This window comes from Lactuca serriola, chromosome 5 (assembly GCF_051521515.1).
Source record: "Lactuca serriola cultivar US96UC23 chromosome 5, Lser_US96UC23_V15, whole genome shotgun sequence".
Lineage (NCBI taxonomy): Eukaryota > Viridiplantae > Streptophyta > Magnoliopsida > Asterales > Asteraceae > Lactuca > Lactuca serriola.
Window position 1 is genome coordinate 348,219,288 of NC_136412.1, and position 10,917 is coordinate 348,230,204.

General features: G+C 35.0%; 2 protein-coding genes across 2 annotated transcripts; one reads left to right on the top strand and one right to left on the bottom strand.

The window, feature by feature from the left end:
- Positions 1-273: 273 nt before the first annotated feature.
- On the top strand, positions 274-5,889 carry LOC145055514 (DENN (AEX-3) domain-containing protein). Its single transcript, XM_079003869.1, has 19 exons — positions 274-440; positions 649-1,286; positions 1,409-1,612; positions 1,712-1,795; positions 2,190-2,249; positions 2,390-2,434; positions 2,866-3,065; positions 3,154-3,600; positions 3,691-3,784; positions 3,862-4,035; positions 4,133-4,222; positions 4,348-4,410; positions 4,524-4,598; positions 4,673-4,723; positions 4,805-4,885; positions 4,980-5,114; positions 5,209-5,316; positions 5,419-5,484; positions 5,653-5,889. Exons 2-19 carry the CDS (start codon positions 1,089-1,091, stop codon positions 5,716-5,718), a joined length of 2,241 nt encoding a protein of 746 aa, XP_078859995.1. The 5' UTR covers positions 274-440; positions 649-1,088; the 3' UTR covers positions 5,719-5,889.
- Positions 5,890-7,076: 1,187 nt separating this feature from the next.
- LOC145055515 (Transducin/WD40 repeat-like superfamily protein) lies at positions 7,077-10,683 on the bottom strand. The gene is made up of 8 exons (XM_079003870.1): positions 10,085-10,683; positions 9,653-9,865; positions 9,030-9,230; positions 8,828-8,935; positions 8,600-8,737; positions 8,275-8,526; positions 7,863-8,183; positions 7,077-7,628 (listed from the first exon to the last, which is right to left on the bottom strand). Exons 1-8 carry the CDS (start codon positions 10,592-10,594, stop codon positions 7,461-7,463), a joined length of 1,911 nt encoding a protein of 636 aa, XP_078859996.1. The 5' UTR covers positions 10,595-10,683; the 3' UTR covers positions 7,077-7,460.
- Between the last annotated feature and the right edge of the window lie 234 nt (positions 10,684-10,917).

Genomic DNA, 10,917 nt, shown 5'->3' on the forward strand with positions numbered 1-10,917 from the left:
TACAAATACTTTTCAAAACAAGCCTATTTTTACCAAAAAAAAAGAACTAAAACTTGTGGCGTGTAGTACACTAAAACCTAGTTTTGTTACAAATAAAAGCATTTCTAAAAAGAAAATCGTTACATATATTATATATATATATATATATATATATATATATATATATATATATATATATATATATATATATATATATATATATATATATATATATATATATATGTACGTGTGTGTACATATATAGAATTTGATCTATTTTGTTCTTCACACATTCTTTGTTCAATTTTTGTCGCAACCATCCAATTTTATCAAGCGTATTTCTTGTTCATCGTCAATCCATTTGCATGTTAATCAATCCAAATTTCTCAACGTAACGAAAAAACCCTAGTAATTTCAAATAAGAAGTTCCACAAACACAGTTCATGTTCATGTCTATACAGGTACATAAGATTAATCCATTTGATTTTACATTTCTTTTCTCATAAAAAGTTGTCGTTTCATATGAATTCATTGGCGTTTTCATACCTTACAGTTTCTTTTCCACCTTTTCCCTATATCTTTTAGTTTTAGGTGAATCGAGATATTGATTTGCTTTAAATGTATATTGTATATATTGTTTTTGACTCTTTTATTTGAATGCATATTCAGGATTGTGATTTGTGGAAGAAACCTTCCCAACACGAGATAATACGTCTCTAATGATTCACGTTATTGGATGGGTTTAAGGTCGTGGTATTTGCATAAATCAAGGATCAAAAGAGGATTATACATCAACATCCTGATTTATATGTGAATTATCGTTAGAGAGTTTTTCATTAAGTTGGTTGAATTTGGTGATTGATATACAACATCTCCATGTCATTAATGATTGATATAATAGAAATAGTCTTAATTTATTGTTGAAAGATTGGAATCTGTTCCAAGGATTAAGTATTATTAGCGTGGTAGATATTTCTAGGCTAGTGAGATGGAAGGGAAGGAAAGGAGATGGTAATATGCAAAAGTGTTTCCAACATCGACAAATAATATAATGTTTGTGAGGTAGCAAATGCCAAATAGAGTAATCCGTGAAGCATAATATTCCAAGAATGACGACAGTAGGCAACCATAGACGTTGTAGAAGCGAAATAGTGACGTCATTAAATACTCAAAATCAAAGCAATGGTTTTCAACGATTGAAGAATCAAATGCAAAAAGCTTTAAACTGGGGTGGTGGCCAGGATTTCAACCAAGAGATTTTAGCTAATCAGAAACGTCAATGGAATCAGTTTCACTCAACATCCTCGGTAATATGTAAACCCCTAATTCATTTTAACATATTTTCCTTCTGATTGGTTCATATATATTATATATACATGCATATCATACAACTTATGTGAAGATGATGATGATGATGATGATGATGTAGGATGCCACCACAAAGTACCAAGATCCATCCTCGCTTTTTGAACATTTTCTTATAGCGGGTATCCATCCAAATGCAAATCTGGAGCCTGTTGAGGATGCATTTGCTCATAGAAAGATATGGGAGGATAGAGCCGACAAAACAGACCTAATGGATCTCAAAGTTATGCAGTTTCGATCACCTCCAAGTGTCACAATGGAACCTCAGGTAATTAATCTTTTTGTAGCTAAAAATGTTTAATGCCATATTGTAATTTGTAAGTAAGTTTGCCTATAACCACTACTCATTTTGTATTTTTACCTCCAGATACTTTTCAAGTACCCTCCAGGGAAAAGGCTATCCATGCGCTTAGGAGATTTAGCATCCTTTTGCTTTCCTACCGGTGTGAAGGTGATGTGTTGCTTTGCTATAGTTCATAGGAGCAATGTATTCTTCCATCCAAATATTATAGTTATTTTGGCCTCATTAGTAGATATGATGGTTTTATTTTGGGCTAAATGCAAGAAATATCAATATACTTTCATTTCTTTCTATTACAACATTGTGCTTTCAGTTTCTTTTGCTATTAAGGTATTGTACTTTGCAAGATCTACCCAATTATAGCATTCAAAATTTTGTTTGAATATGCATTACAATGCGATAATTGAGTAGATTTTTTGTTTTTCAAAGTACATTGTTGTAATAGAAGGCGATGAAAGTAGGATGTTATACCAAACAAATTAAAGAAAGAACGATTTATCTATAGTCCGAATCATGCAAATAGCTATTTGTGCTTTTTTCATAGGCATGTGTGATGGAGAGGACACCATCACTGAATGAGCTAAATCAAGTCGTTTACGGGCAGGTATGATGGCATGGAAAATCTTTTTTTTTTTAAATTATTTTCTACTACGGTCTTATTTGACTCGCATTGACCACATGCGTTAGCTCGCCTTTAGGTCCTAAAAAATAATTTTAACTTCTTTATTGTTTTTTCATGAACAGGATCATTTGACCAGAGATGACTCTGCATTTATATTTTCACTCAAGGCAAGTTGTATCTAATTCTGATCTCTGATTTGTATATTACTTTTATTCAATTACTTGTGTCTGAGTTTTTTCTTGATAACCTTCACCTACTATTTCCATACGTGTTAAATAATTTTCTATCAGTTATCCTAAATTGTTTTCTATGCTTGTTAAATGTTTTACTTATACAAAATGTTTCACTTCACTAGGTATCATTTGTTAAGTTGTTAACTGATTCAACCAGTAAGTTTGTTTTTGTTTATTTTTCTAATTACTCTAGTTACAAATTTAAATCTAAGAAACCCAATTTTTCTTGGATGTCCCTTGCATATGAAAGAGAAATTAAAACCAAAATTGGTTACCTTTCTATGTAATTTGTCATATCTTAAAACGATTTCCAATTGCATCATTATTATTGATTGTTAACACTAGTAAGATTCGTAAATTTACAGGTGGCAGACAATGCAACTCTGTACGGTGTGTGCCTACACACACAAGAATTCGTTCAGAGACCACCAGGAATGCTCGGCGCTGCAACCCCCCTTTCAAAAAAATCCGGAAGAGGCAGTCGTTTTTTGGTCACAGCACCTCGCTGTTATTGTCTCTTAACAAGAGTCCCCTTCTTTCAACTCCACTACGAGATGTTAAACAGGCTAGTCTATCACCATTCCTTCATTCGCTTCAATCAAAACACCACTCGATCACTCCATAATTAACTGAAACTACTTACTATGATGCAGTATTGTAGCACAGGAGCGCCAAAATCGAATCACACAGTTTGTAAGTGAAGTGGGCCCTGATCGTTCCCTTCCAGCACCCCCACCAAATGAAGACCAAGTGGATGAAACTGAAACTACGGGTCAAGAAGAAGATCCAACCCCTGATCGCTCATGGATGGATGCTGCAATACCAGTCGACACCACCATAACACTTTCTGCTATAACTACAGGCATTATAGATGATACGCTAAATTCGCCTTCATGGTTTCAAACCGGGTCTCCTAGTGTTGCAAGAAAGGAGATGACTTATGTTGATGATTCCAATAATGATGCCATGGAAAAACGATGGGAGTGTATAGGAAAAATGCATGGTGATCATGATAGTGTCAGAAAGGCAGATGTTGATGCGTGTGTTATTCCCATGAACCGGACACTTGAACGACATGGAAGCGTTGGGCCCTTGTTCAGGTAAAAAAAAAAAGTTGTTGCTACTTTTGTGGAATTTGACTCTGGGTTAATATATATATATATATATATGTTTTGTTATTTGGAATTTAGTTTGATGAAAGGCGTCTTATCAGAGGATGAAGGCGGGGTACATTTTTGTAGTGATAGAGATGCTACTAATAAAACGATCATGGAATGGGCTAAGGTGTGTTGATTTTGTTTGCTTATAATAAGTTAGTTTTATGGAGTAAATATAACTTAAACTAGTTTTGTTTATGATAGGAAAACAAAAATGACTTGCTACAGACTGTTTGCAACTATCATGCTTTGAGGGTTCCATCATATGGAGGTAAAATATGTTTCAGGCCACTCGAGCATCTACCCGCTATTGAATATTATAGAACTGCTTTTGCTTTTGGAGATCAAACTGTCGATATGTCAGAGATTCCCGATAAGGTACATTGGCAAAAGACGTGAATGCCCTGGCTAACAAGAGTCACTTAAGATTCCTCGTCGGTGCAAATGCCCTTGCTAACATGTAATGTTTTATTAGGTCAAATTCAAGCTTGCTGCAATCGAGGAAGCCGTGTCACTATCAAACTGGACAACCATAACACTTTGTAGAGCTCTTTCTCTTGAAAATGTAAGTCTTATTCTGCACTCTGGGTTCTTAACTTGTTATTATAGTTATTATATAAGCATCTTATTGGAGAAATTTGGAGAAATTATGGTTATGTAATGAGAGTATGATAATAAAACCGATTTCAGGTTCTAATATTGCTTTCAGCAGTACTGTTGGAGAAACAAGTGATTATCACATCCCCAAATCTGGTAATAAACTGAAAGTTGCTAAATTCATTTTTGGTTTTAAATATGATTATGACATGTCATGTTTTGCAATTGGTTGACCTTCATTTCATAATTATTAAGTGTAACATGTGTAGGGTGTCCTATCAGCCACAGTGTTATCTCTTATTCCTATGATTCTTCCATTTGAATGGCAGAGCCTCTTCCTTCCTGTGAGTCATACATATTCAATGAATCCCCCCTGATTCGTATGTTTCAAAGTTAAAAGTTTTGTCTTTGTTTACAGGTTCTTCCAGGGAAGATGTTCGATTTCCTTGATGCCCCTGTTCCTTTTGTTGTAAGTATCTAAAATACTAATGTTTTAAGAGATATTTAGTTGGTTATAAATTTTGTGGATGATGTGCATGTGCATGTGCAGGTGGGGATACTGCATAAACCAGGTGATAACAAGATGAAATCATCTAATAACCTTGTTCGTGTTGATTTGGAGACAAATCAGGTAGGTATAACTATAATAAGAGTTTTAAGTAAAGAAAAAGTAATTTGAATTTGTTTGTGATGTAATTAATTGATGATGGAGTTATACTATACAGGTGGAAATGTCGTCCTTGCCAGCACTTCCTAGGCACAAAGAATTGATGACCAGACTAGCGCCACTTCATGGTAGACTATCATGTGACAAAACTGCTGCTAAAAAGTATCCGGTTTACAAGAGCAACAAATGGCAGGTGATTTTCTTAGCATTAGGACCAAAAAATATTTTTTTTTAAAAAAAAGTAAATTATTTTGTGAAGAAGTAGAATAAGTTGTGACCAATCACAGATTGAAGCTGCAACACATTTCTTAGCCGCTATGAGGCAGCACTTGGAGTCGCTATGTTCAAACTTGAGCTCCCATATCGTCCCTAATGTACAATGCGAGACCGACCCGGTAAGATCACTTAATTTTATTATTATAACTATCTATATCTAATCTAATTATCTATTACACTTAATTACTTGATGACAGGCCTATTATATGTTTTGGTTGCAGGCTAACCTACTTCTCAAGGAAAGCTATATTGATTCCTTCGCCTATAGGGACCAACGATTTGTCAGGGTAAGGGTACCTCTTTCTCAATGTTATTGTTTTATACAAATGCACATATCACACACACACACACACACATATATATATATATATATATATATATATATATATATATATATATATATATATATATATATATATATATAGGAAAATAATCCGATACTTTTAATTTTGCAGGAATTTGTAGATACACAAATGTTCACGGTTCTATCAGACATTCGATTAGCCAGACACGTCGGTTAACATTCCATTCCATTCCAATCCTCTGTTTCTCAGATATCTATTCTTGGGTTGGGTTGGGTAGTGGTCAAAACAGGTCAATTTTTTTCGACACTCTTTAGGGTCGGGTAGGGTTAGCTCATCATACTTTTCCCGATACCTTTTTTTATTATTACTTTTATAAACAATTTGTGTATATTGTCATAAAAATTTCATTGTTATTATAAGAGTTGATAATATATGATTCTTTTGTAATTAAATTGTTTCTTTTTACACTGTTTTCCCAATTGTTTATGTTGCTGCTACCTCTGCAATCCAGTAATCTTCTTCTTCCAGAGACAACCTAATTTTAATATCCGGTGTTGCTTGGTGTGTAGTGATTCATTGCTAGTTAAGAGGCTATAAAATGTTTTACGTTATTTAACAAAAGCGTTAATAAAATAAAATAGAGCATCATGCATTTGGCAACAACATATTATAACTATTTTGATGGTCTTTGTGTTCAAGAATGATGTGTATATTTTTTTGGGGGGTGATTTATGTATATACTCAGTTTTCTTTGATCTACAAAAGAACAACCTACAAAGTTTTTTTCTAATATGTTATTTACCATGTACACTCAATTTTGGATTTTGTTTTCCCTACAGGACAATAGTTTTTAAAAGTAAACCATAACAAATGTATACGTGGTATATAAAACCACACCCAAAAAAAATAAATAAATAAAATAAAATAAACAAGTGATATTGTTTTCTGTTTGGCTTAATGTGATGCAATTTCAATTTGTAACTCTATTCATATCTGTTTGGCTAGATGTGATACAGTTTTAATTTGTAACTTCGTTATTTGTCAATTCTAAATAAAATGATAAAATAGCCATTCATTCAAATTCAGTCCGTTAGAAAAAACACATTAATATTAGCAACACTTCATCTACACATATCATTATTCATTAAGTATCAATACGAGCAACACTTTATCCATTAAGTATGATTTATTGATATCAGCAACACTGATATCAACATCAGTAATACTTTATCTATTAAGAACCATTTATCTATTCTGAACTTCAGAAGGGGTAAAAAAGCCTAAAGGTTGTTCGTTGGGTCTTTACTCCCAACCTCCTTATTTGCAAATTCATATTTTAATACCTCCGCCAAGACCAACTTTCAACTTTTAAGCAAGCAAAGTAGGTAACCAAAAAATAACAAATAATACAAAACAGAACCCTTCAAAACCAAACCATGAACCAAAATGTGAAAGAAAAAATAAATCGAAAAGGTCTGGTCCTTACAACAACCAGTTTATGAAGAAAAAAAAGACTAAATAGTTGATCAAAAACAGGTTTCTAAAATATACCTTTAACAGAAAAAGAAGACCAATATAAGAATGGTAGGTTTCAATCCAATAATGCAGCAGAGTCCTGGTTTGAATAGGATAATCATCCAATCCATGACATGACATGACACAAACATTCATTCATGTCCAATAACATATACATATACAATGCTTTTCCTATTAGAATCTTAGATCAAACATTGAAACCCTCATTAAGCCCGTTTACATATAACATTACTCAAGTACATCTAATCTATAATCTAATCATATTCTGGCCTGGGTGTTCCTAAGCTACATTTAAGAAAAGTTTGCAGCAATTTCCATTTGTTCCGATTGAATGATAAACATGAAAAGTAACAAGACATGGAATAGTAGCATTTGAAAACCATGGTCTTCATCTTCGAGGCATGAATCACACCAAATATCTTTTACTTATCTTCTTCCTCGGAATCAGACTCTGCAAAAACGGTATTGGGCTGGGTCTCAGCATAAGCTGGAGCGATGAATTTTGGATCTTTTTTAGCCACGTCAGCATACTTCAAGATAGCTTCTCGTGGATCTTCATCCATCCATGTTTCCTTAATCATCCCACCTTGCTGCAAAATACCAATACACCATATACTTTTATGAGTAAAGAATGTATAAGTTTTACTGTTTTATTTATTAATCTAATATATATTTTATTTAGAATCATAAAATAAAAAACAAATATTTTAATAAAACCAAACACATGATAACATCAGTCTCATTTTTATAAAATTAAAAGTATGTTGGCATGTTGCTACTATATGTAAAGAGAAACGCAAAAAATGTGTAAAAGAGTAGATTACCTTGAGAAGGTACTGTGTCAACAAGCTTCCCTTGGTTACACCAACCCTTCCACCAAAACCAGGTCCGTTCATTGGAGCTTCGGGCTTATGAGACTTGAGCGGGTCTTTCAACATTTTCTCGCGCTGACGTTTGCGGCTCGGCTGGTCTCTAAACAACGGAAGCGCGTGCGGGTTGTGAATCACCGGCTCCGCCTGGAAATCATCAACAGACTTCCTCCTCGGAGCACGCGCAACACACACAAGGGCACCCCTTGTGCTCAGTGTAGGATCGTATAACACGTGGGTCCCACCTTGGTGCTTATCCCCCGCAGTTGCAAATATCTACAAAAACATACACAACTAAATTTTAGTACAAAAATATTTTCAAGAATCTAAACCCATTTTTTTTATGTGAAGTGAAGTGAAAACAAACCTGATTTAGTTTTGGGTGCCAACCACACTGCACGACACTACATGTTGGTGATATCCCGACTTTTGATACGAGTTCAAGTTTCTCTCTATCAAACAAACATAACAACCCGCCAGTTGTGCTGTCCCTTTCAACAGATGTACCTGTCAACAGCAGCTGCTCATCGGGGCTAAATGCGACATTTGTTTGTGAATAGTGATTCGGAAGATCCTCAAATGACTTCAATACCGTTTTCATTTGCCTCAAATCCCACACCTCAAACAACCAAACCAAATCACCATCAGCAACTCCAAACTCAATAATAATTATAATAATAATAAATATATACCTTTAATGTACAATCAAAACTTCTTGAAAGTAAAGTCCTTCCATCACTAGAAAATTTAAGACCCGTGATTTCATCCGAGTGAGCATTGGGAACATAAATGTCGGGTCGACTTCCCCATCCAGGCTTGATGCCCCATATCTATATCATATTATATATCAATAAACTTATTTAATATATATGAATATAATAATATTATTGTTTAAATGAAGTTTTAAAATAAACTGGAACCTGTATAGATCCATCACCAATACCGCCTGCGATGGACTTCCCTTCACGGTCCCACGCACAAGTGTTGACTGGAACCCTTCCGTGCTTTACAAGTTTTGGTTTTATGACCTATTTTCATAGAAATAGAATATGATTATTTAATTTGTTTTGTGAGTTGAAGTTTAAAGAAAGTATAATGAATATTGAAAGTTGAAAGATGCACCTGTTTTTGGGATGTGAAGTCATTGACATCCCATATTCGCAATGAACCATCCTCTGATGAGGTTAGAATGGTCTCTTTCGTCTTTGGATGCCATTCGCCACATGTCAATCCAGTTATGTGACCTTTTGTATTCTTTAGATCACGAATATACATATCACCTTTCACAAACTCTCCCAGTGTCAATCCATCACGATCAAATATCTAAAAACAATTCGGATTGGAAATCAGGGAAATAATTACAAAGGAAAAAGAAATCCATCCTAAACCCTAACACCCCGCTCCCGACTTATAGCAAAGAAAAGAAGAGAAGAGAAAAGAAAGTAAGAAGAGAAAATAAAGGAAAAAGAAATTGTCATTTGTGCTCCCGAGTTGGAGAGAAATGGAAGGAAAGTTAAACATTTTGTTCTTTCTTTTCAAATCCTCCCAAATCGGGAGGAAAGGTAGGAGGGAAAGTTTTCCTTCCATTTCCTTCCACTTCCTTCCTTTAATGAAACTCGGGAGCCCCATTCTCTCTTGCTTTCCTCTCATTTCCTCCCATTTCCTTTCTTTTCTCTCTTTAAGTTGAACTCGGGAGCGGGGTGTAAAGAAAGTATTTTAGGGTTTAGTGTTTAAGATGTACCTACCTTGGCTTGAGCAGATCCAGTGACACACAAGAATCGATCAGCACTAGGACTCCAGCTTAAGCTACGGACTTGGTGTCCTTCAGAAGGTTCAAGCTGTCGGAATGATTCCAAACGGGCGTTCATTCCTTGGAAATCATACATACGAATTGAGTAGTCATAGCTTCCCGAAAGTACTCTGGATCCAGAATGGTCAATTGCAAGAGCAGAAACAACCTGCATACACCAAATATCAACATGGAAATACTACAGCGTACGTCTAATCATCTTTTGCCTAAACAATTAGGTCATGTTAGATATGGGGTGTTTGGTTGTGCTTTCTGAAAGTGAATATATGAGGGTTTTCAGTATTTTGATAGCCTACTTCTACTTAATCAATTCAGCAACAAGATTCTGAAAACATGAAATTGCAGTAACCAAAATCAGAAACGATACCTTGGTGTGACCCTTCAGAACAATCTCATTACTGAGAGGTATACGGTGCTGAACTTCTTGCTCACCATCGGAAAAGTCCTCCTCGCTATCCGAACCCAACGGAGGCCGCGGTGGGCCAATGATTGGCTCGTCGTCGTCGTCTTCATCATCATCATCTTCAGCGGGCATCGGCCTAGGAGGCCCAATCATCGCGTCATCTTCTCCATCAATAGAATCATAAGACGGTGGAGGTCGAGGCGGGCCAATTGCCACATCATCGTCAGATACAGTACTGGGTTTAGGGTTTTTCTGGAGGGAATTTAACCATGACTTTGAGGATGAAGATAATGAAGGAAAAGGGGTGTCTTTGTTCTTGTTGTTAGTGTGAAGAGAACTAGAAGATTGTGAGCCATCGATGCCGGTGGTGGGGCGGCGTGTGGCGTTGTGAATTGATTCGATTGGGGTTTGTGATTTGGATTTTTTGCCGAAAGAAAGGGGAAAATGAGCCCTAATTCCGTCATCATCCTCCATTGATTTGTGCGTGTAGAGGTGGTGACTTCGTTCTTTCTCAAAGAAATATTGGTGTCACAGTCCGGACGGGGGATTCTGTTTTGCAATTAGGTCGCTTCAAAATTATTAATTATTTTACATCGATAAATAGATATAAAACTTTCAGATTTATTTATTACTTTTTTTTGTTTGGTTTTACCATATAATTTTATCTTTTGTACATTTTTTTTTTCATCGTTTTTTTAAGTTTTCTTAAAATCAAACTCGTAATAAAAAGTCTTTGAACTTGTAAAAATAAAATTGGAAAATTGACTTATTAGGGTAATTATTTTTTCATTTCATTC

What these genes read in the sequence shown, in the direction of transcription:
- LOC145055514 (XM_079003869.1), top strand. Translation starts at nt 1,089, where the DNA reads ATGACGACAGTAGGCAACCATAGACGTTGTAGAAGCGAAATAGTGACG. An exon ending in CACTACGAGATGTTAAACAG is followed by an intron (nt 3,066 to 3,153) that starts GCTAGTCTATCA and finishes ACTATGATGCAG; the next exon opens with TATTGTAGCACAGGAGCGCC. An exon ending in ATGCCCCTGTTCCTTTTGTT is followed by an intron (nt 4,724 to 4,804) that starts GTAAGTATCTAA and finishes GTGCATGTGCAG; the next exon opens with GTGGGGATACTGCATAAACC.
- LOC145055515 (XM_079003870.1), bottom strand. Translation starts at nt 10,594, where the DNA reads ATGGAGGATGATGACGGAATTAGGGCTCATTTTCCCCTTTCTTTCGGC. An exon ending in GTTTTGATTGTACATTAAAG is followed by an intron (nt 8,527 to 8,599) that starts GTATATATTTAT and finishes TGGTTGTTTGAG; the next exon opens with GTGTGGGATTTGAGGCAAAT. An exon ending in GGCACCCAAAACTAAATCAG is followed by an intron (nt 8,184 to 8,274) that starts GTTTGTTTTCAC and finishes ATGTTTTTGTAG; the next exon opens with ATATTTGCAACTGCGGGGGA.